Here is a 26,482-nt window from a genome sequence, read left to right on the forward strand (position 1 = left end):
GGTGTTGAGGCTCCAATGAAATCTACAGACTCAGCCAGCTCCATGGGCACAAGCCTCCTCACCATCAACAACACCAAAAAGGTGGTGTCTCAAGAAGGACACTCGCCATCTGGGACATGCCATCTTCTCACTCCTACCATTGGGGAGGAAGTCCAGGAGCCTGAAATCCTACACTCAGCAATTCAGAAACAGCTTCTTCTCCAGCATCAGATTCCTGAGCAATCTATGAACTCATGAACATGAGCTATTTATTTCTGTAATTCATAATAATTTTGTCTTTGCACTATGTTGATGCAAAAAAAATTTCATGTCATCTAAGTCAATGATAATAATCCTGATTCTGAAGAGTTCGCAACATAAAACTTTTGTTAGGCAGCACTTGGAATATTTCATGGATTCTGGTCATCCCATTACAGGAAGGATGGGAAACCTTATGGAACGTGCTAAAGAGGTTCAATGGGATTTCTAAGGAATCAAAGAGCGTAAGCAGTATACAACCCTGAGATTCGTCTTCTGCACAGACGGCCACGAAACAAAGAAAAACCAGGGAATCAGTTTAAAGAGAAACATCAAACACCTCCACATGTGTAAAAGATACATTTGCAGAACAATATCTGAAATAAATAGATGACGTGAAAGGAGTTGCTTTGTGACCATCTTGAGGACGTTGCCCTCGGTAGCATTGTTTGCTGGATTCATCTTCTTCAAAATGTTGTCTGGACTAGAAATTATTAGTTATGCAGAGAGATTGGGCAAAGTTTTATTTCTTTCTCTGAAGTGTTGAAGGCTGAAAGACAACCTGAAAGACAAGGCTGAAGTATATAAAATTATGAAAAGAAGAGTTAGACAGTCATTTTCGTCCATTTGAAATGTCAAATGATAGAGGATATTGCTGTAAGGTGATGGGGGGGGGGAAGTTTAAAGGAGATTTACAAATATATTTTTTACTCAGAGTTTGGGTGCCTGGAATGTGATGCCTGAAGAAGTGAAGGAAGCAGGTATTTCAGCAATGTTGAAGAGGCAGGAAGAGCAGAATAACAAGGAATGGAGGGATGCAGACTGAGCAGGCAGGTGCAGTTGGTTTAACTTGGCATAGCAGTTGTCTTGGGCATCATAAATTGCACTGTACTGCTGCCGTGAACAAGAAATTCCACGCCATCTAAGTTAGTGATAATAAATCTAATTTTGGAGGGTCATATTGGAGGAATGCCACCTGTGAGACTGGTTGGATTAAAAAAGAGAATATAGAATTAGATTCCAGGTCCTGATCGGTGTCCTAACTAATGAAAGGAGCTGTTTAGGTCACCTATTCTGAATGATTTTGTGTCTGTCCCTCCCTACTGTGTACATGGGTTTCACAGATGTCACAAAACTTGAAAGAAATTATCACTTGAGCATACAATGTCTTTGAAGATTTGGAGCCTGAATGAGATTATGGTGCTTCATAACCTTTAATACCTCTTGTTAGCAAATGTCTATCAGTCATTTAAAATTAATATTTGATGTAGCATCAACTGGCACCAGAAGAAAAGTGATTCAAATCTCTGTTGAGATGGCCCTTGTTTCATTTTCACATTCAGCTCTCATTTCTGAAAGGCTTTGGGTTCAATACTCCCTAGTCTTAGTTTTGCCACTCTCTGGATCCTGCCAACTGAAATAATTTCCCTCTATTCCCGTTACAAAATTCCTCTTGATAACCCAAAACCCAAACACATCTCCCTTTCACTGCTCAAGTCGATATGGTGGTTAGCATGTTGGGAGAACAAGCTCAAGATCAGCGAGGTAATGTTGCAGCTCTATAAAACTTTGGTTACACCACCCTTGAAGTGTTTATTTCTGATACCCTATTTATAGGAAGCTTCAGAGAGTGTGCGGGGGAGATTTAGCGGGATGCTGCCTGGATGGGAAAGCATGTCCTGTGAGAGTAGGTTGAGTGAGCTGGGGCTTTTCTCTGGAGGAAAAGAGGATGAGTGATGACGTGTTGGAGGTGCATAAGATGATGAAGGCATGGATAGAGTGGTCAGCGACTTTTTCTCTGGGTGGAAATAGCTAATGTAAGAGGTGATAATTTTAAGGTGATCAGAAGAATATAAAGGAGGGACATCAGAGGTAGGTTTTTACAGACTGGTGGGGGTGTGGAATGCACTGCCAGGGGTGGTGGTAGAGGCAGATATGTTGGGGACATTTAAAAGCGCTTAGATAGACAAATGAATGAAAGAAAAATGGAGGCAATAGTCATATTGATCTTGGAGTAGGTTAAAATGCCGTCACATTATTGTGGGTTGAAGGGCCTGTACTGTTCTATGTTCTATGTGTATCCTAGATTGCTGGCAATACAGCCATACTTTCAAAGTTCAAAAGTAAAATTTATTATCAGTGTACATATATGTTACCACATATAACCGTGAGATTCTTTTTCTCTGGACATACTCAGCAAATCTATAGAATAGTAACTATAAACAGGATCAATGAAAGAACAAGTGGAGCATAAAAGACAACAAACTGTGCAAATGCAAATATAAATAAATAGCAATAAATAATGAGAGCATGAAGTATGAAATAACAAGATTGAGTGCTTAAAGTGAGATCATTGGTTGTGAGAACATCTCAATAGATCAGTGCAATCATCCTCTTTTGTTCAAGAGCTTGTTGGTTGAGGGGTAGTGACTGTTCTTGAATCCGGTGGTGTGAGTCCTGAGGCTCTTGTATCTTCTACCCAATGGCAGAAGCAAGAAAAGAGCATGGCATGGGTGGTGAGGATCTTTGATGATGGATGCTACTTTCCTATGACGACATCTCATGTGCTTGTGCTCAGTGGTTGGGAGGGCTTTATCTATGATGTACTGGGCTGAGCCCACTACCTTTAGTAGGATTTTCTATTCAAAGGCGATGGTATTCCCATACCAGGCCATTATGCAGCCAGTCGGCACACTTTCTGCTACACGCCTGTAGAAGTTTGTCAAAGTTTTTGATGTCACGCCAAATCTCCAGACTCTTAAGGAAGTAGAGGTGCTGTCATGCTTTCTTTGCAGTTACATTTATATGATGGATCCAGGACAGGTCCTCTGAGATAGTGACTCCTAGGAATTTAAAGTTGCTGACCCTCTGCACCACTGATCCTTCAATGAGTTCTTTAATTGCACTGCCATAATTTAACCCAAGTATCATTCCGATCTCCTTCCTAAGGTGTGGACTTTGGATAGCTGTAGCTTACAATTTCAAGCCAATTTCTCATTGAAGAGAAGTTTGGATGGCTATAATATTTGCATTCACTGTTTTCTCACCTATTTCCATTAAAGGCCTAGGGGAGAAATCATCTGATCCCGCGCTCTGACATTCTTTGGTATTCTTTATTTTGTGCAAAATAGCAGGAATAAAAGTAAGACTGTTTTCCTTGCTGTTCCTTAGTTAAATACAAGCAGCCTGCACACGGCCCTCCTTGAGAAGAAGGAAGACATGTAAAAAAAAATCCTGCAGCCAAACATTACTGTATTCTCGCTCAGATGTTTTTGACTGATGTGCAATTTTTTCAGTTTAATTATCGATGGAACTGGAATAATTAATGGTATTGCTTTATGTTAGTCTCCATGTTCTCCTTTGAAGATGCTAGAATGTTCTTACAAACCATTGCATACTAAATCCTGTGGAAATACTTTAGAAGGTGTCTTCAGCCCACCCAGTTAGTTAAGAAGCTGTTCAAAGTACATTAATTATCAAAGTGTGAATGCAGCATACAACCTGAGGTTTGTCTTCCCCACAGAGAGCCACGAAACAAAGAACAACCATTCGAAGAAAAAAATACCAGCCCAATACACAAAAATAAAAACAAATGCAAATGGCTCCCAAAAAAGGAGCAAAAACACCAAATATAAAATACAAAATCAAAAAGCATATTTCAGTTCAGCTCAGTGTTCATTATTTGCACGTCTCCCTGATACAAAAATCGCCCAAACCATAGCAACAAAAGAAAAAGGAATGGCCAGAAACTAGAACGCATCATAAACGTGAATTAGAGTCCACAATCCACAAAGCGCTTCGATTAAACCTCGCCCCAGCACCATCCTCCAACAGTATCAAGGGAGAGCAAGATCAGTGGCGGAACCCTCTCCGAGACAGCTAAGCGCTGGATCGCTTGGTCAGCCCGAAAACATACCGCCAGCATGTAGATAACAGGCTCTACATCTGAAATAAAAAGACATGAAAGAAGTGAAAGGAGATGCTGTTTAAGTTCCATTCATGCTGGTACTTGACTTGATGGCAAAGCTTTTCTGGTAAAGTGCACTTTACAGCTACCATGGCTCAGGGTAGCACAATTTTTCCTGAATTGAGAGGTCTCAAGAGATTTCAAAGCAAGCCACAGGAGCAGCATGATGTTTGAACTGCTTGCTCACAGCTCCAGTGACCCAGGTACAATCCTGCCCTCGGGTGCTCTCTGTGTAGAGCTTGTGAGTTTTCCCTGGAACTGTGTGGGTTTCCGGTTTTATTCCCACAACCCAAAAGCACGTGAGGTGGTCGAAGAGTTGTCTACTGTGAGTCGTTCCTGGTGTGTGGCCGAATGGCAGAATCTGGGAGCAGTTTAGAGGAAAATGGGGAGACCAGTGCGAATGGGTGTTGGATGGCCAGTGCGGACTAAGTGGTGTGAGGGACCTGATTTCATGCATCGTGACTCAATGACAAAGTCCTAGGCTGACACTGGTGCAGCAGCAATGGATGAACTGTAGGACGTGCCACCTCGTGGATGAAAGTTCAAACTGATGTCCAATCTGCACTGTTTGGTCATCAGAAAAGAGTGTTGTGAGTTCTCCAGAATACTGGTCAATAATTATCCTACAATAGACATCACTAAAACAGTGTTCATTTTCTGGCAACTTTTCTACTCCTCAACAGTGACCAGTAGGGGACGTCACGTGATGACGTAGGATCGAGACGTTGGAACCCAGCCCTCCCGTAAAAAAGTTAATAAATTAATGTTTAAGTGAAGAAAAGCTAATTAATACTTTTTTAAGGTTACTTATAAACTACTCCGGATTGTTTTAAGCTATGCCTCATAAACAGAGGACGAAGAAAACTGCTACCGCGAAGACCGCTCAAGTTGGAACAGAATCAAGGCCTACTTCTACTGAAGAACCGCGGACTCAGGTACAACACACCACCGGTGAAACAGAAAAGGAGACCGCGGCAGCTTCGGCCATTTCTAAAGGAAAAGATCAACGAGAACTGCGCAAGCGTAAAGGAACGAGCATGCGCAAAAGAGAGCAACCAGAACTACAAATCCCAGCAACGACTGAAACCGACAGTGAAAGTGAGTCTGAGAGAGAGCCGGACTCTCTGGAAAAATCAGACGAAGATGGAGAAGATGAAAGTTCCTCTGAAAGTACAAAAAAGACTTTGAGGCAAATAATGCATAAATTAAATGCATTAAAAGTAATTAAAAGTAACCAAAAAGTAATTAAAGAAAAAATAACAAATATGGAGGCTATGTTTGATAAAATGACAAAGAAACAGGAAAAAATGGAAAAGAAAATTACAGATTTGGACGTCAAAATGGAAGAAATGGATGGAAGAATGAAGAAGATGGAAGATGATAATGATGCCTGGACATCAGAAAGAAAACAACTTGTGGGAAAAATTGATAAGCTTGAAAATTTTAGTAGACGCAACAATATTAAAATTGTTGGACTTGAAGGTATCGAAGGAGAAGACCCAATAAATTTTTTTTCAAAAATGGATTCCTGAAAAATTGGAAATGGGAGAAGAAACTTTATTTGAGATTGAAAGGGTGCACAGAGTCTTAAGACCAAGATCTCAAGATGATCAAAATCCGCGATCAATTTTGATAAGATGTTTAAGATACCAGGATAAAGAAAAGATTTTGAGGGCAGCTGCCCAGGGTGCTAAAAGAAGAAAAGGTCCGTTGATGATAGCAGAGAAACCAGTTCTTTTTTATCCTGATATAAGTTATAACCTTTTGAAGAGAAAGAAAGAATTTAATCCAGCTAAAAATGTTTTATGGGAAAAAGGTTATAAGTTTTTAATGCGTCACCCAGCAACACTGATAATTTTTTTGGAGGAAGGAAAAAGATTTTTTTCTGATTATCAAGATGCGGAGGTGTTTGCACAAAAACTTCCATCTCTTCGTTAATTAAACGTAGAGATTTCTAAATGTAATGGTTAAAGACGAAGACAGAGAAAGCAAATGGAACTGATGGACAGTTAAGGACGATATAAGGGAGAAAAGTAAAATTTTAGAAATATTAATTGAGAATAGTATGTTTTTTTTATATATGTATACTTTTTATGTTGCGGGGGGGGGGCTGGGGAGCTTTGAATCGGTTACTACGGGATTCACGTGTGTAATCATGGCGATTGCCATGACCCGTACAATAGAGGGGGGTAATGTTGTGTTTTTTTTCTTTCACAACATTAGTAGGGGGGTATTTTGTTTTTTTCTCTATTTTCTATTTTTCTTCTATTCTTTTGCCTGGATGATTGGTGGGGACACACATAGCAACATGGAGACTTTTAAAAAGATTTCCCAGGATACAATGAAAGTTGAAAGATTAGGTATTATTATAGATTGGAGTAACATAAATAAAAATAATGACTAATTTATTAAATTTTTTAAGTTTTAATGTTAATGGGCTTAATGGACCAATAAAAAGAAAAAGAATTTTAACATATATTAAAAAAATGAAAATAGATATAGCTTTCTTACAAGAAACTCATTTAACGGATATAGAACATCAGAAATTAAAAAGAAATTGGGTTGGAAATGTTATTGCAGCTTCGTTTAACTCAAAGGCAAGAGGAGTTGCAATTTTGGTTAATAAAAATTTACCAATTAAAATACAAAATGTATTAATTGATTCGGCAGGAAGATATTTAATTATACATTGTCAAATTTTTTCAGAACTATGGACTCTTATGAATATTTATGCACCAAATGAAAATGATGTAAAATTTATACAGGAGGTTTTTTTGAATTTGGCTAATGCACATGATAAAATATTAATAGGTGGAGATTTTAATTTTTGTTTAGATCCAATTTTAGATAGATCAACAAAGGCTATTACAAAATCAAAAGTAGCAAAATTAACTCTATCATTGATGAAAGATTTAAATTTGATTGATATATGGAGAAGAATTAATCCAAAAGAAAGAGATTACTCATTTTATTCAAATAGACATAAAACATATTCAAGGATAGATTTTTTCCTATTATCAACAAATATTCAAGATAGAGTGAAAAATGTGGTATATAAAGCAAGAATATTGTCAGATCATTCTCCTTTGCTAATGACAATGATAATGACAGATAAAGAGGAATCAATTTATAGATGGAGATTTAATTCAATGTTACTAAAACGTCAAGATTTTTGTGATTTTATGAAAAAACAGATTCAGTTCTTTTTAGATACAAATTCACAGTCAGTTGATGATAAATTCATATTGTGGGAAGCAATGAAAGCATATTTGAGAGGCCAGATAATAAGTTATACTTCTAAAATTAAGAAGGAATATATGATAGAAATAGATCAATTGGAAAAAGAGATTATAAAATTAGAAAAAGAATCTCAAAGAAATATGACAGAAGAAAAACGAAGAAAACTTATTAATAAGAAGTTAAAATATAATACACTCCAGACATATCGAACAGAAAAAGCAATTATGAGAACTAAACAGAGATATTATGAATTAGGTGAAAGATCACATAAAGTTCTTGCATGGCAGTTAAAAACTGATCAGATTTCTAAAACAATAAATGCAATTCGAACAAAAGTGAATGAAATTACTTATAAACCTCTAGAAATTAATGAGGCTTTTAAGAATTTTTATTCTGAGTTGTATAAATCAGAATCAAAGAATGATGACGTTAAGATAGAAGAATTTTTATCACAAATAACTCTTCCAAAATTAAATACAGAAGAACAGAAGGGATTAGGTATGCCTTTTACATTGAAAGAAGTTGAAGAAGCTTTGGGATCACTTCAAAGTAATAAATCTCCAGGAGAAGATGGTTTTCCACCTGAATTTTATAAAAAGTTTAAAGGTTTATTAATTCCTCCTTTTATGGAGTTAATATATCAAGCGGAAAGAACGCATAAACTTCCAGAATCTTTTTCAACAGCTATTTTAATAGTATTGCCAAAAAAAGATAGAGACCTTTTAAAACCAACATCATATAGACCTATTTCTTTATTAAACACCGATTATAAAATAATAGCAAAAATCTTATCTAATAGATTATCTAAATGCTTACCAAAATTAGTGCATATGGATCAAACAGGATTTATCAAAAATAGACAATCGGCAGATAATGTAACTCGGTTAGTTAGTATAATCCATTTAGCACAAAAGAGGGAGGAAATGAGTGTGGTAGTTGCTTTAGATGCAGAAAAAGCATTTGATAGATTGGAATGGGATTTTTTATTTAAGGTATTGGAAAAATATGGACTAGGAACATCATTTATAAAATGGATTAAAACCTTGAATACTAATCCCAAAGCTAAAGTAGTGACAAAAGGTCAAATTTCAACACCATTTCAGTTAACAAGATCAACTAGGCAAGGTTGCCCACTATCACCTGCTTTGTTTGTGTTGGCAATAGAACCACTAGCTGAATTAATTAGAATGGACCCAGATATTAAGGGTTTTAGAGTTAATCAGGAAGAATACAAGATTAATTTATTTGCTGATGATGTTCTACTTTATTTAACAGATCCATTACATTCACTACGCAAATTATCTTATAGACTAGAAGAATATGGCAAAATATCGGGTTATAAAATAAATTGGGATAAAAGTGAAATTTTACCTCTTACTAAAGGAGATTATAATCAATGTCGAGTAATAACTCAATTTAGATGGCCAGCAAATGGTATAAAATATTTAGGTATAAGAGTTGATAATGATATAAAAAACTTATACAAATTAAATTATTTACCACTTTTGAAAAAAATTCAGGAAGATCTTGAAAAATGGATGGCATTACCAATAACATTAGTAGGAAGAGTAAATACTATAAAAATGAATATATTCCCTAGATTACAATATTTATTTCAATCATTACCAATACAATTACCCCAGAAGTTTTTTCAAGGGTTAAACAAATATGTGAGGAAATTCTTCTGGAAAGGTAAGATGTCAAGAATATCGTTGGAAAAATTGACATGGAAATTTGATCTAGGAGGATTACAACTTCCAAATTTTAAGAATTATTATAAAGCAAATCAACTTAGATTTATTGCATCTTTTTTTGAGAAAGATAAACCGGCATGGATTAGAATAGAATTAGATAAAATAGGAGAAAACGTATCAGAAGATTTTATATACAAATGGGAATCTAAATGGATACGGGAAAAGAAAGAATCTCCTATATTAAAACATTTGATTGATTTATGGAATAAGATAAATGTTGATGATGAGACAAAAAAATCTTTATTAGCAAAGAGATCTTTAATTCAAAATAGACTTATTCCTTTCACAATGGACAATCAACTTTTATATAATTGGATTCAAAATGGGATTAGATATGTAGGGAATTGTTTTGAAGGAGGTATATTAATGTCATTTGATCAATTAAAGAATAAATATAAAATATCAAATTACACTTTATTTTGTTACTTTCAATTAAGGGCTTATTTAAGAGAAAAATTAGGTCAAACAATGTTATTGCCGAAATCTAATGAAATAGAAATTTTAATTCAAAAAGGAAATATTAAAAAATTTATATCTTGTATGTATAATTTGATTCAAAGACAGGTAATTAAACAAGGAGTCCATAAGTCAAGACAAAAATGGGAAAGTGATTTGAATATTAAAATTGAAGAAACAAATTGGTCAAGACATAGTATGACAAATACAATAAATGTTCGGTTAAGATTAGTGCAGTATAATTTTCTACATCAATTATATATTACACCACAAAAAATAAAAAAATTAAATCCAAATTTATCAGATCAGTGTTTTCGATGTAACCAGGAAACTGGTACTTTTTTACATTCGACATGGTCTTGCTCTAAAATTCAACCTTTTTGGACAAATTTAAGACTTTTACTGGAACAAATTACAGGAACACAATTTCCTCATAATCCAATATTATTTTTACTAGGTGATATTGAAGGGATAAAACCGAAACTTAAACTAAATAAGTATCAGAAAGAATTTATAAAAATTGCACTGGCAGTAGCCAAAAAAGCTATTGCAGTTACTTGGAAATCGGATACACATTTAAGTATAGACTCTTGGAAGAAAGAAATCTATGGTTGTATTCCATTAGAAAAAATTACTTATAATTTAAGAGATAAATATGAAACATTTCTGAAAATTTGGTGCCCTTATTTACAAAAGACAGGATTAAATATATAGATGCTTTGAAGATGAAACAATTGGTTATTAGGGGAAAGAAATAAATATACATATTAAAGTTATTACGAATTCCATGGAGCATGTGGAGATCTTCCAACAACCAGGCATTCTTTCTTTCTTTCTTTTTTTTTCTTCTTTCTTTTTTTTTCTATAGGGCAGTTAGGGGGGAGGGGTTAAGGGGAGGGGGTAAGGGTTATATACATTGTTTTTCCATACTTTACTTTGTAATCATTTAAAAATGCAATAAAAAAAAGTTTAAAAAAAATAAAAAAAAACAGTGACCAGTGATTACAATCATTATACGTTAACTGAACTTGGTGGATAAGGGTTCAAGAGATGTGTAGTTCTGTGGCCAGAACGAAGGTCTAGGAGGCTTGTGTGTTTCCTGCTACCTTGTAGGTTCACTGGAAAATTTATTATGCTACCAAACGCATTGCAAATAAAAGTGAAATCAAAGACTGTTATACAGTAACCTAAAGAATCTGCTGGGGTAGCATCACTTTGGTGCTAAACATGCTGAATTATCAGGTTTATAGTGCACACAGTCTTTTAATGAAGCACAATTTCCCAAGGGGCTTCATTTGAGTGATAGGAATGGAAGGAGGTCCCATAAAGCAAAGTATCACCTGGTCACATAAGGATTTACTAAGACAGGTGATCTAGAACTTTCGAGGTAGGGTTGAGGGGGCTTTATAAAGGGTCAGAGAAGAGGTGATTTTCCAAGCTCCTGGCTCAAGTAATTGTCAGTGATGGAGTGACTCAGGAGCAAAGTGATGTGTGTCAGGGAGCACAGAGGTGAATGGTGAGAGTTAGGGTGCCGAATTACTGAGGGCCAGAGTTTAGCAGAAACTCAGAGACCAAAGGATTGGAGGATGCTTTTTTGTCTTTTATTTTATCTTCTGCGTGGTCTGTCATTGTTGCTGTTTTTCAATAAAAAACAAATCCCAAATAAAAGTGGTCTTTTTTTGGGAAGGTTTGTTTGATGCTGCTTCACAATGTGTTTGCTCTGGGATTAGTTAGATATACATATTATGAAGAGGTTTGGTGGAGAAGATTTGAGGGGTGGAGGGATGACCAATGATTAGAGGGCTCATACAGAAGCCAAAATGATCAGGCATGTGGGTAAATGAGAAGATTTTTTTAAAAAATGCTCTAATCTGCTATGCATTGTCTGAGAGGAAATTGTAGAAACTGAAAGAAATTCAATAAGCCTGAAAAGGGAGAGAAAGTTACATGCCTAGGGAGGCAGAATGGGTGAGAGTGACTAATTATCAAACTTTGCCAATGAGCTGGCAAAGCCACAATGGGCTGAATGTTCACCTGTGTTGTATGGTTCTTATTATCATAGCACCAGTGGTACTACTTGTCTGAGTACTGCTTAACGGAAGTGATGTAGACAATACCAGAAGTGGGATTAACTGCTTACACTAGGATTAATTTTCCTTGGAGTAGCAATACAGTTTACCTAGTAAGAGTGGGACTGCATTTGAACTGTCGCTTCAGGGAATCGACACAGATAAGATAGCTGAATGACCTGTTTCTATAGTATAAATTTAATCTAAAGGCAGATAAAAATTAATATTTCATCATGCATGTCATGTCTTCTGACCCTTAAGGGACGGTTTAAAGTTTGGCTTTTGCTCTCACAGTACAAAGCTGACTTATTATTGTTCTGTTCCAGGTACGAGAGCTTGTTCTGGACAACTGCAGGTCAAATGAGGGTAAAATTGAAGGCCTGACAGCAGAGTTTGAGAACCTGGAGTTCCTCAGCTTGATAAATGTTGGCCTTATATCCGTTGCAAACCTTCTTCGCCTTCCTAAACTGAAAAAGGTGAGTGTCATCAGCCTTTGGACAGAAGTGGGGAAATTGCCTTTGAGTTGCATCTTGGCCACGTAGTGATTGTCAATGTTTGGCCTCGCCACACTCAGGAATGATGCATTTATCTTTAATGAGCACCTTACCTTTGCCTCCAGGTATTACAAAAAACACTCATTGAATCACATCAGGAAATAAAGACTTTCATTTATAGCAAAAAACATTCATGCTTCCATTGAGCAAGTTTGGAAGTGTGGTCACTGTGGGTGCTTATAGGCACAGTAAAAAGTTGAAACAGGTGATGTGAAATTTGGGTAACCTACCGATGCAGCATATCCGCAGGACTCCATTGAGAGTGTTATCATGGGCTAGGAGTGGGAATTAATGCCAACATTTTCCTGATTCAAGTGACGCACAGCTGATTGGCTGTCCATTTGCTGTATGTATTGATGCCGTTGTGTCATGATGGGTAAGGGTCTGGAAAGCCCCTCCAGTATGAAACCAGGAGGGAGAACAGTTTTGTCTCCTTCCAGTGCATGGACAGTAGGGACACTGTTGTAAAGTTGAGAATGGCTTTGGGGAAAGGGAAGATTGAAAATAGGACTTTTAGTTGGCAGTAGAGCAAGTGAGAGGTTTGTCTCCTCCAAATGTATTTGCTCCTGCACCTTTCTCTCGCACCCATTTCCTACATTCCACTGATGGTAGCCATGTCATCGGCTGCTTCTGCAGTATATTGCTGAACCTCCATCTGTCTAGCATCTTTACCTACTTCAGGGTGTTCCTAGGAAGTACCTGTCCTGGACTTGGCACGTAAGTGCAATTGTGAAGAAAGCACAGCAGCGCCTCTTCTGCTTTTGGAGTCTACGGAGATTTGGCGTCATACCTAAAACTGTGACAAACTTCTGTAGATGTGTGGTGGGAAGTGAACTGACAGGCTGCATCATGGCCTGGTATGGAAACACCAATGCCTTTGAAAGGAAACTCCTACAAAAAGTAGTGGATTTGGTCCAGTAAATCACAGGTAAAGTCCTCCCAACCATTGAGCTCATCGACATGAAAGCAGCATCCATCATCAGAGATCCCCGCCTTCCAGGTCATGCTCTCTTCTCACTGATACCATTAGGTAGAAGGTACAAGAGCACCACCAGGTTCAAGACTACCCCTCAACTATCAGGCTCCTGAATAAAAGGGGATAACTCTACACACTTGCCCCATCATTGAAATGTTCCTACTACCAATGATCTCACTTTAAGGACTCTTTATCTCAATATCTCACGTTCTCATTGTTTATTGCTATTTATTTATATTTGCATTTGCACAATTTGGTGTCTTCTGCATGCTGATTGATCTTTCATTGATCCTCTTTACAGTTACTATTCTATAGATTTGCTGAGGTTTGCCCCCCCCCCTGGAAATTTAATCTCAGGGTTGTATTTGGTGACATATATGTTCTTTGATAATAAAGTTTGCTTTGAACTTCAATCAGATTTCTGGTTACCTGTCCTGCCACCTTCTTAAAAGCAATATGATTGATCATATCTTGTTGTTATTAGTGGAAATCTTGTGTTGACAAATTAGAAGCCTCCTTCCCTTCCAATCTTGTCTGCAAGTCCTAGAAGTCAAGTCTATTGTCATATTCACAAGAACAATGGAAAGCTTACTTGTAGCAGCACCACAAGCACATGATATCTGGTACCCACATTTACAAGAAAAATGTAAATTAATCATAAATTATACAAGAAGGAACACAGAACAAAGAAAGAGTCCATTGTATTACAAAGTGGTCAGAATGTTGGTGATGAAGCACAAGGTGCTGTGGAGGTACAAGTCCTTTGATCTATCTAGGAAGCAGTGGCATATAATTGCAAAGTATTGTTGAGATACTTCTCAGTCCATGAATTATAATGCATTTCCTCCACCCCTGACGTTCTAATAACCACCTGCATTGGGTCAATTTGTGGCTAATTCACTTACTAACCAGCATGTATTTGGGAGGGGAAGGGCCACAGGAAGAACATGCAAACAACACAGAAGAGTACCAGATCAAGCTCGGGTCACTGGAAATGTTAGACCACTGCAGTGCCACTTTTGAAGCTGCTCTTGGTCACTCAGAGTGGATATGGTTGGTCTTCTATTTCTTTTGTCTGTGTGTGGCTGTCAAAGCCCTAATCATTCCTGCCTCTCAGTCTCCCTCCTTTAGATGCAGCTTCTAATTTAGCAAAGTCCAAGATGCCTTTTGTAGCTGTGTGTGCAATTTGCAGACTTTCCTGTGAAGCACTGTATCAGGAGACTACATAAATGTGAGTTGTTGTGTTGGAGCTGAATTTCAGAATGTCATACTCTCCTTTGCATCAAAGCGGTGACCAGGCTGATAATTTTATACAGCTGGTGCTTTGGGGCTTCGTCAATCCACAGCAGCTCTGGCTCCCTTGCACCATTCTGTGTGGTCCACTTTGTTGCAATCTTTGGAATTTTCCTCGTGTACGGAGTAGGATGAGAGAAGTTTGGCACAAGCACTGCTCTGTTAATCACATCATCTGTGAACCTGCAGTCAGCTAACTGGGATTTATTTAGCTACTTCACAGCTATGTTCAAACCAGATAGGATCACTGCACTAATGGGACATTGACAATGACAGCAAATGTCTTTATGAACCATGTCCTAGACAGTTGTTCAATTTCAATGCCGCCTGCAGGCCTTCAACCGTCACAGTGGTGATAACGTTCTCTAAAGGTGGCTGAAACAATATGTCAAAAGCTTTTTGCTAAATAAATATTTGAAACAAGAACGTTCAAAGTAAATTTATTATCAAGGTACCTTTATGTCACCATACACAACTGTGATATTTGTTTTCTTGTGGGCATACAGAGTTAATCGAGGAAACACAATAGAATCAAAATGACAGACCGCACCCAACAAGATGGACAAATAACCAGTGTGCAAAAGATAAACTGTGCAAATACAAAAATCAGAAGAAATAATAATAATAAGTAAGCAATAGTTATCGCGAACATGAGATGAAGAGTCCTTGAAAGTGAAACCATAGGTTTTGGGAACAGTTGAGTGACGGAGGTGAGTGAAGTTATCCCCACTCATTCAAGAGCCCGATGGTTGAGGGGTAATAACTGCTCTTCAACGCGGTGGTGTAGTCCTGATCCTCTTATACCATCTTCCTGATGGTAGCAGCAAGAAGAGAGCATGGCCTAGGTGGTAGTGACCCTAGATGATGGATGCTGCTTTCCTGCAACAGTGCTCCATGTAGAAGTGCTCAAGGGTGGGTGGAGTTTTACCCGTGATGGACTGGGCAAATCCACGACTTTTTGTAGGCTTTTCCATTCAAGGGCATTGATGTTTCCATACCAGGCTGTGATGCAGCCAGTCAATATACTGCACCACACATCTATAAGTGTTTGCCAAGGTTTTAGATGTCATTGCAAATCTTTGCAAACTCCTAAGGAAGTAGAGCTGCTGCTGTGCTTTCTTTGTAATTGCACTTAAATGCTGGGCCTAGGACAGAGGCTTGAAAATGATACCACTGAGGATTTTAAAGTTGCTGACCCCCGGTGAAGACTGGCTCATGGACCTCTGGTTTCCTCTTCTTGAAGTCAATAATCAGCTCCTTGCTCTTGCTGACATTGAGCGAGAGGTTGCTGTTGTGGCGTAGCTCAGCCAGATTTTCATTCTTCCCCCGATATGCTGATTCGTCATCACCTTTGATCCAGCAACAACAGTGGTGTCATCGGCAAATTTAAGTATGGCATTGGAGCTGTGCTTAGCCTCACAGTTATAAGTGTAAAGGGAGTAGAGTAGGGGCTTTAAGCATCCAGCCTTGAGGTGCCCCTGTGCTGATGAGATGGAGGAGATGTTGTTGCCAATCCAAACTGACTGGAGGGTACAAGTGAGGAAATTGAGCATCCAATTGCATAAGGAAGTAATATTGTTCGGCTCAGAAACAGGCTCTTCGGCCCATCTAGTCCATGCCAAACTATTTAAGGTGCCTGGTCCCATCAACCTGAACCTGGACCATAGCCCTCCAAACCCCTGCCATCCATGTACTTATTCAACTTAAACGTAGACAAAGCACTGCCAGCTCATTCGACACTCTCATGACCCACTGAGTGGAGACCTTTTCCCTCATATTTCTCTTAAACTTTTCAAGCTTCACCCTTAACCCATGACATCTAGTAGTCCCACCGAACCTTAGTGGAAAAAAACCTACTTGCATTTACCCTATCCATAGCCTCATAATTTTGTATTCCTCTACCAAATCTCCCCTCGATCTTTGACATTCCAAGGAATAAAGTCCTGACCTGTGCAGCCTTTTCTTCCGTACTTCCAGGAACATCTTAAAGTAGGTAAAGATGTTAGAGAGATGGAAGCTTAGCAATATACTGCAGAAGCAGCCGTTGACATGGCTACCATCAGTGGAATGAAGGGAATGGGTGTGAGAGGAAGATGCAGGAACAAATGAATTTGGAGGAAATAAACCTCTCACTTGATCTACTGCCAACTAAGTCTTATTTTCAACCTTACCTTTCCCCAGACCCAATCCCAATTTTACAACGTTGTTGCTACTCTCTGTGTGGTTACCTCAGACTGCCAAAGAGAGAGATTAAAGATTTCAGTGAACACACCAACCACAGAACTGTGGAAATATGAAAGCTCCGTAAAGAAAAGCTGCAAATGTATAATTTTATGCTGATAGAGCATTTACTTCTGTGTTGTAATTAAGACATCAGATTTTGGAAATAGCCCAAAATGTAGCATTTCCCTCAGTGATAGTGGTAGGATTTTAACAGCAGGGTAAGACCATGTTGAATTATTCTTCCTGAATGTCTGAGCAGCACAAGAAATAATGAGTAATTTGACTACGTATGTCAACAGAAGGGAAATGCCACAATTGATCGAAAAATTGTAGGCTTTTTTTTAGTGTCAGGCCCTTATACCTCAAAGTGAAATTATGTGATGCAGATTTTGATTGCCACTAAGCGTGGCCTATTACTGTTGAACACAAAATTTGTGCTGAATTTTGCAGCATAAAACCCACTTTTCATCCCAACTGAGCCACATTTCTATTTAATCATCTCCCATTCTGTATTAATTTATTCCTATTAGCAGATCTTATTTTATTCTACCTCCCATGCTGTTTGCCTTCATCACTCGAGTTTACAGGCGATATGAAGATGGGTGGAGTAGCAGGGAGTTGCAGAAGGGCTTGGACAGATTAGGTGAATGAGCAAAGAAATGGCAGATGGAAGTGTATGGCCATGCACTTTGGTAGAATGAATAAAGGAGCAGATTATTTTCTAAATAGGGAGTGAATTCAGAAAGCGGGAGTGCAAAGGGACATGGGACACCTAGTGGTTAACTTGCCGGTGGAAGGCAAATGCATTGTTATTCATTCCAAGAGAGCAAAGAAATGGCAAATAGAAAATGGTGCACTGGTAGAAGGAATAAAGGCTTAGACTATTTTCTAAACTGGGACAAAATTTAAAAACCAGAGGTACAAAGGGACTTGGGAGTCCTTGTGCAGAATTTCTTAAAGATTAACTTGCAGATTGAGTCAGTGGTAAAGAAGGCAAATGCAATGGGTTTTCATTCAGAGAGGGCTAGAATATAAAAACAAGGATAACAGACCATATTTAGAGTACTGTGAAAAATTTTGGGCCACATATTTTAGAAAGGATATGCTGGCATTGGAGAGGCTCCAGAGAAGGTAGAGGAGAATGATCCCAGGAATTAAAGGGCTACCATAAGAGGAGTATTTGATGGCTGTGAGCCTGTTCTTCCTGGAATTTAGAAGAATGGATGTGGGGGGGGGGGGGGGGTTTCTCAATGAAACTTATTGAATGTTGAAAGCCCAAGATAAAGTGGATGTGAAGAGGATGTTTCAAATAGTGGGATAGTCTAGGACGAGAGGGTACAGCTTCAGAATAGAAGGGCATGCCTTTAGAACAGATACGAGGGGGAATTTCCTTAACCAGAGAGTGGTAACTCTGTTGAACTCATTGCCCCAGACAGCTGTGAAGGTTAATAGGTTTCTAAATTAGTAAGGGAATCAAAGTTTATTGGGAAAAGACAGGGGAATGGGTTTGAGGGTGAAACTAAATCAGCCATGATCGAATAGAGGAGCAGACTCGATGGCTTAATCCTATTCCTATATTTTATGGGCTTAATGAAGAGAGAAACGGGGAGATGATCCTGAAGCTGACTATTCTGTGGAGAGTGTTAGTGCAACCTTGACTTGGCAAGCCTGAATGTTGCAGTGCTGTAGTATAGAAGGTGCTGGAGATAGATTTAACACCCAATTGGGATGCATTCCTTATCTCACATAGTCCTATTCAATTAGACTGGGTTTCTCAATAAAAACCTAAGTTTTGCAAAGCTGCTTATTTTCCTTTGTTTCACAGTATATATATTTTTAATTAGCAGTAGTTTAAAGTTTTCAAAATTTTACTGTTTAAAAAAAATTATTATATCGATTTCAACTGTTTTTGAATGTCTGACTACCAGTTCAAGTAAAGTCAGCACAACAGGCTGTTCATTTGTAACCTTCCTTGTATGGGTGGGAAATAATTTCAAACTGAGAGGAAATTATAGAAATTTATTAATGTTTCTTTTAAATTTTGCTTCTGTATGGCTTGGTGTGTTGCCTTCAAAGTCAACCTTTGCCTCGGGTGCTTGTTCGGACCCTGATGGAAATGAGGTCAGGGATACACTCCCTAGAGCACTGTCTGTCACTGATCTGCCCATGGAACCGAGGCCTTGAGGTTGCTGGAGATTATGAGGTTGGTGTGGGATGCATACAGTAGGTTGTATTCAGTATAATCCAGTCCTGTGATTGGGTTTGACATTCTGATGCCAGAACGGATGGGAACTCATTAACCCGAAATGCTGTCTCTACCTCCACATATGCTACCTGACCCACTGGGTATTTCCAGCGTTTCCCATCTCCTTACATATTTCTAACGTGTACCATGTTTTGCTTTTCAACATCTACCATTCCCTTTTTAAAAGCAGATCAATGTACTCCTGCTGAAGGGGAGAAAGTGTTTTCATTTGAATGGTTCAATCACAGTCACAGTCACTAGAATCCAGTGGAGCCCTGAAGCAAGAGATAAATTCTAAAGGCAATGCGCCAAACCATTCAGGAAAGAATAGAGAATAATATTTTTGCTGAACAAGCTGTTCATATCCTCCCCTTGTGGGCTAATATTTTCCACCTGCCTAAGTCAGGAAGAAAGGCATGTTTCCTCCGTCGACTCTTGGTCACCTCTGTGCTGCTCAGCATCCTCTATTTGTAAACCCTCCTAGTCCTGGACTCTTGTGCATCCTCGATCCTAATTCTTCTGTTTCACCTGTCCCTTCTCAAAACACACAAAATGCTGGATGTACGCAGCAGCTGCGGCAGCATCCGTGGAAACATTTCGGGCTGAGACCCTTCCTCAGGACTGGAATGGATTGGGGAAGATGCCAGAATGAGGATAGCAAGCAGGGTTATAGGTGAAGCCAGGTGGGTAGAAGAAGTAAAGGGCTGGACAGAAAGGAATCTGATAGGAGAGGAGAGTGTACCATAGGAGAAAGGGAAGGAGGGCGGTACCTGGGGGAGGTGATAGGCACGTGAGAAGAGGGAGGGAGACAGAGTGGGAAATAGAAGAAAGGCAGAGGGGTAGGGGAACATTTTACTGGAAGGAGAAATTGATGCTCATGCCATCAGGTTGGAGGCTACCCAGACGGAATGCAAGGTGTTGCTCCTCCAGCCTGAGGGTTGCCTCACAAGAGGAGTGTCAGAACATAAATGGGAATTGGAATTAAAATGTTTAGCCACTGGGAAGTTCTGCCTTTGGTGGATGGAGTGGAGATGCTCGACGAAGTGGTCCCCCAATTTATAAAGGGTACATTGGGAGCATTGCATACGATAGATGACCACAGCAGATTCGCAGGCTTCACCAATGCAGAGGAGAACGCATCGGGAGCACCTCACCATGGTCTCTTCTGCTTTCTAGCCCCTGCTGTATCTGATGAAGCAGGCTATCAGGAGCCTGAATTGAGTTTCTGATTCGGTTTCCTTTCTAATACTTTTTTATTTTTATATCAACCTTTCATCCCAATCAAATAAAGTTTCTCTGAACTGAACTATCCTGTTTAATGTACCATTGGCCAGTACTGTGTGCTTGCTGGCCCACACTTGTCCTTGGTCTGGTAATAACCTGTTTAAAAATTCCTTCCTTTCTAATATTCTCCTCACCCTATCCTATCTCTTGGATGTGTCAAGCTCTACATCCCCTAACACTCCAAGTAATCTCCTTTTGTGCATCCTTGATCCTAATTCCTCTACTGTTAACCGCTGCCCCTTCCCCAGAGCTCCGGAACTGCCTTCCTAAATCTCTCTCCCTCCCGCTGTTTAGAACTTCTTTGCCCATGTTGCCCTATCCTTGTGTGGCTCAGTATTTCCCCAAAATGTTTTGCAGGAAGTCACCAAGACACCTAATTAATTATTAAGTATTAATTTTGAAGTTGTGTAACATTTCTTTTTAAATTTCAGCTCGAACTAAGCGACAACAGGATTTCTGGAGGGTTAGACGTCTTGGCGGAGAAGCTTCCAAATCTCACACACCTAAATCTCAGTGGAAATAAACTGAAAGACATCAGCACATTGGAGCCTCTGGTACCTCATCCTTTTCTCATTTACAATGTTTAACCCCAACGTGCATGTTTATTATGCGTGGACTTGCTGCCCGTGGATTCGTTGTAGCTTGCTGTGTTATTTTTAAAAAAAGGTCAGCAGAATTTGGAAACTGGTGAAGTCTTTGATGAATGTTCACCCAAAATATTTTACCTGCATAGTTCTAGATATAGATGCATTCTGTCCAATAAAATCTGATCATGCATCACTGACTCGTAGCACTTTACCTTAGTTTTTCTGTTACCATTTCAACCCCTGGGATGTCTGAATGGTAAATAATCTCCACAAGGGGAAAAATTAGGAACATGTTGGTATCTTCTCCACTAGGTTGTAGGATGCAGCTCCAAAATGTCGAATGACCTCAGGACAAAGCAGTTCACCTGATTGCACCCAATGCCCCATTCTCTAACTTACTCTCTCCGTCACTAGCTGTAGCATATACAGATCACAAAGGTGAGAGTGCTAACAAGGTTGATGTAAAAGTGATTTATCACCGGGTGTGTTTGTTATTGAGGGATAGTTCAGAGCACACCAGGATGCCAGCAAGCAGGTTACTTAACTGAACTTTATTGATAAATCCTGTTTGTACAGTGTGTGAACTCCTCCCTTGTGAGTGGCAATGGACTAACACTGCTAACTATCGCTACGTCACCTGTCACAGAATCATGTACATGTCAAAGCCAATATGACGAGGATCGAATCAGTGACCGTAGCTATCAACTCCAGTATGCTGAACACGCTTGTCTCCCAAATAGGCAAAAAAGTCAGCATGGAGATGGTGGGCTGATGGGCTGTTTCCTGTGCTGTGTAGTCCCAGCTCTGTTACCCTAGAAACAGTTTGAGATCATCAGATTGAGGAAATATTGCTTAGTAATAAACCTTCAAATCACTGTAATTCATATTTAGTTTATTTCACTTCGCACCCTTTGAAGACTTTCAACCCATGGGAGAATAACTTGCAGTTATCTGTAAACTGAAAGCACACTTCCTCTGATATCTCAAACCCAGGACGTAGGCTGACTTGGTTCAGTGGGGGCGGGGGGTGCTCTCTTGAAACATAGGCTTTGACTGCCCTGTCAAACGCTTGTATTCAGGGCTACTACCTGTGTGCTTCAGTCAAATGCTATTGTTAACTAAATTGCTTTTCGAAGGAAGAGTTTTTCCTGTAAAGATCCCATGGAGCTATTTTAATGATGTGCAGGGGAATTCTGTCCTTTGTCCTGACCAATATTAAACCTTAATCAACATCATTGAAAGATAATCCTCCCAACGTCAGACTGCTGTTTATGGGATCTTGCTGCACATACCTTTTGCTGTATGTTTTTGATATTGCAACAGAAAAAATATTTATTGTGCTTAATTGTAAGTCACAAGATCCTGGGTTCCCAAAAAGCACGGTGTCATTTCAAGTTCGTCCTATCCCTCTGTCCAATGGATCAATTAAACTGTTGACCACTTCTCAGCAGTTCTTTCTCTTTCTCTCCCCCTCCCTCTCCCTCCTTCTACTACCTCTCCCCCCTCCCCCACCTCTCTCCCCCTCTCCCCCCACCCCCCCTCGTGTCATTTCGCTTCTCATACATAAGTTATGTTCCTCTACATGTTGGCGCCTGCTTTCCTGCTTTGCTTTTTGTTTCTAACCTGTCATTTTTTTTGCTGGTTTCTATATCCGCCTTTTTAAGAAATCCATATTAATTCGCTTAAATAGGAAAAGTTACCAAACTAGAGGCTAACAGGTTGGAAAAAACTCTCATAGTTTGAATCTTTTGAACTATTGGTTTAAATTGACAACACTGGAATGTGATCAGTGAGGTGAAACAATGTTTAGATCATTCAGCACTTTTGGAATTGGTCAGGATTGTATTTATATCAGTTGGAGCATCCTTTCAAAGACTTGTGTGCCCATAGAGTGTACTATCAGTGCCTATATTCTCAGCCGTCTCCTGTACAGTTCATTGCGTATCAGTCAAGTGCCATTGTTAAATAAACTGTAGAAAGAAGGCTGAAGAGTGGCCCAACAGAAATCTTATTTAGAAGGAGTTACAATATGGAGCAGTACAAAACAGAAACTGACTCTTTCGCCCACAATGTTTGCCAAAATGGTTTGAAAAGCAATGAAAAACATAACCATCTGTTTATCCGTCTACATCCCATAATGTCTCTACATATTCATGTTGTGAACTATGAGCCTCTTAACTTCCTCTCTTACATTTGCTTCCACTACCACCCCGGTAGTGCAACCCATCACTCTCTGTTTAAACAAAAACTTGCCTGGCCTGTCTCCTTTGAATTTCTCTCCTCTCACTTTAAGTGGATGTCCTCTAGAATTATACATATTTTATCTGGTGGAAAATTATACCTGCTGACTGTTCTATCTGTGTCCTTCATTATCTTATAAATATATTTCAGATCTCTCCTTGGCATCTACCACTCCAGAGAAAACAGCCAAAGTTTGTACAACCTCTCCTTATAGCAAGTGCCCTCTCATCCAAACAGCATCCTGTCAACCTCTTCTGCACCCTCTCCAAAGCCTCAAGTCCTTCCTATAATAGGGCAACCAGAAATGAATTCAGTGATCCAGATGCAGAGTAACCAGAGTTTCATAAAGTTGCAGCTTAACCTCTTGACTCTTGAACTCATTTCCTCAACTATGAGGAACCATGCAACCTCAACTATGCAAGCATGGCACACACCACCCTGTCAACTTCAGGGTCCTGTAGGTGGAAACGTTTGACTTAATGTGGCCATCAAACCCAAGGTCTGTGGATTTAGGATAGTCTGTAAACACAATGAGGAACTTCGGAGAAAGGTTTCCACAACTGGATAAGAGTGTGGAACTCATTTTCCTCAGGAGTGGTTGCATCAAGGGATATTGGAGAGGAGATGGAAGTTTGATTAAACATGGAGATGGGAATAGAAATGGGTGAATGGGATTGCCCAGAGAGCCGAGGTAAGCTCGATGGTCTGATTGGGCTCCTTTTATATCATAAGGGAATCTGGGTATCTGTTTGGGTAGAAGCTTGCCAGTGACATGAATGAGATGGCCTGAATGTTCGTATTCTTATTAAACAGTGTACAATGTTTTATTTGCAGCAAAAGCTGGAAAGTTTGAAGAGTCTAGACCTTTTTAACTGTGAGGTGACGAACCTAAATGACTACAGAGAGAGTGTATTCAAGCTCCTCCCACAGCTCATGTACCTCGACGGTTACGACCAGGAAGACCGAGAGGCTCCCGACTCTGATGCGGAAGCAGATGGCGCTGATGATGACGAGGATGATGAAGGTAATAATGGACAAGATGAGGGACATTTGGCAGTGAGACCCTTCACCTGGACTAAAAGAGTAGAGGGCAGATGGTCAGTATTAAAGAGGTGAGGGGAAAGGGTGGAACAAGAACTGGTGGATTCAGGTGAGGAGAGGTCACGTTCAAACTTAATTGTCATTCAGCCATACATGAATGCAGCCAACCGAAACAGCGTTACTTCAGGGCTAAGGTTTAAAACACAGTGCCAAAAGTCATACACAGCACAAGGCACATATTGCACATGTAAATAAGATAGCAAAATACAGTCTCACACAAACAAATTATCATCTCAAGTCCCTGAATCCATGAATGTTGCAGCAGTCTGCAGTCAAACACAATGCAACCTGTCTTCTGCCGAGCAGCCACTGGGGGCAGCACCGACTCCAGCATGGATGCCACGCAGCCCCACCACCGACACTGTGGTGGACTATTCACACCTCTCCCTGGGCAGTTGCATAAAGTGGCTTGAGCCCTTGTCTTTGCTGTGAGAGGCAGGTGGAGGAGAGAAGAGTGGAAATACTGAAAGAAGCTGACAGATTTTAGCTGGAGACAACAAAAGCTGCGAATGATGGGAAAGGAAGATGGAGCATGTAATTGATTAAGGGAGTGGTATGTATATAATGAATGGAGGAGGGGAAAGAAACAGAGTAATGGGGATTTGGGGTAGGTGAGTTTCTACTGAGTAAATTGGGAGTAGAGAGAAAAAGAGCAGTGTGACTGAAATTGGAGAATTCAGTGTTCACGCTGTAGACTACCCAGGTGCAATATGAGGTGCTGTTCTTCTAGGAGGAAATCCTACTGTCACACTGTGATGGGGACATTGAATGCAGAAATAAACTTCCAAAAGATTATTTAATAGTATTACATAGTGAGGCTATTCAGCCCACAGTACTTGTGCTGCCTCTTTGAAAACACTTTCAACTAGTCCCATGTCACCTATCCTTTCCCTATAACACTTATTTTTCTAAATTTAAAAAATCCATTTCCCTTTGGTAAAGACCTTGGCAAATCAGCACCAGTTGCCCCTTTAGACAATGCATTTCAAATCACAAGGTTCTTTATTAACAAAAAATCTTCCCTTTCGTTCTTTTGCAGTATCTGCTCTTTGATTCCTGATACTTCCACCCAGAAATTAGATTATCAATGAACTCCATCAATTCACATAGCATGCTTTGTGTTGGATGGTGTTGGGCTTCATAATTTTAAACAGTTCTGTTGTATTTTTTTGTTTAATCTTTGCTGCTCCGAGCAGCAGGGATAGATGATGATTGGCTTCGACTTGATGGCCGAAAGACCTGAATCTATGCTGTACCTCTCCCTCTCTTGATGACCCTTCCATTCTCCAAATCTAACCAGTGGAGAGCATTGTGTGAAAATGGAGGGATTAAAGTGCCTGTGAGATGTTTTGGATAATCTGCTTTCTGGGAAGTTGAAGTAAGAATATACTGCCTATTGTGGATGAGTTAGAAAGACCCAAGGTTCAAAATAAATGTTTGCATGGAATATTCACAGGGGGTTTTGCTTTGAAATTATCGTTTACAGAAGGTGAGGAAGAGGAGGAAGATGATGAGGAGGAAGATGGAGAAGAAGAGCTTGACGATGAGGAGGATGAAGATGAAGAAGGAGAAGATGACGAAGATGAAATCAGTGCAGAGGAAGAGGTAAGGATTCAACAGTGTGGAATTCAGATTCCTATATGCTTGGCTTTTAGTATTTTCTATGTAATTATAGCTTTTTAAAAGTCTGAAGTGTTTAATTGTATTTTTAATATTTTTATTATTTAACAAGCAAATAAAGCTTGTCAAAAAATACTGGAAGTAAAGGAAATTTTGTACTTTCCATTACTTCAGTCATTGGAAGTTTAACCAATGCACACCAGCTAGTGGTTAAAGAGAAACGGCCAGAGAAGGCATCTATCTGACACATTGTGTCCCTGTCAGCTTTCCAAAGTACCACTTCCAGCACATCCCACAAATCAATGTAAACATTTGCACTTCCAAGTTTTAGAAGACCAAACTCGACAGTCTAGACCATTCTTTTGGCAGCTTTGTGGGTAACTTGAATGCAGTTTGTGAAGATAACATGTATTCGTATGGCAAGGTTCATCAGCAGTGTTGCAGGGCTTTCCTGTGTAATTATCTGCTAAAACTGAGTGTTGCAATCATTGCAGCACTGTTAAGCAGTATGCTGTAAGATCTCACCACTCTTAGCTAACTCCTGAAGGACAGTACAAGCTGTGCTCTTCCATCTATCGGAAATGCCACTAATTTAACGTGATGGGAGTGAAGTGGAAAAGAGCTCTTGGGTGATC

The 26,482-nt window shown here is 39.4% G+C and overlaps 1 protein-coding gene across 2 annotated transcripts in view; it reads left to right on the forward strand.

Annotated features, from left to right (window-relative positions):
* anp32b (acidic (leucine-rich) nuclear phosphoprotein 32 family, member B) overlaps positions 1-26,482 on the forward strand; it is a 68,036-nt gene that overhangs the window by 36,331 nt on the left and 5,223 nt on the right. For both annotated transcript variants that reach the window (XM_059974706.1, XM_059974705.1), the window contains exons 2-5: positions 12,050-12,199; positions 20,730-20,852; positions 23,961-24,150; positions 25,714-25,832. In XM_059974706.1, coding sequence (XP_059830689.1) covers positions 12,050-12,199; positions 20,730-20,852; positions 23,961-24,150; positions 25,714-25,832 — 582 coding nt within the window. The remainder of the gene's footprint in view (positions 1-12,049; positions 12,200-20,729; positions 20,853-23,960; positions 24,151-25,713; positions 25,833-26,482) is intronic.

This window comes from Hypanus sabinus, chromosome 7 (assembly GCF_030144855.1).
Source record: "Hypanus sabinus isolate sHypSab1 chromosome 7, sHypSab1.hap1, whole genome shotgun sequence".
NCBI lineage: Eukaryota > Metazoa > Chordata > Chondrichthyes > Myliobatiformes > Dasyatidae > Hypanus > Hypanus sabinus.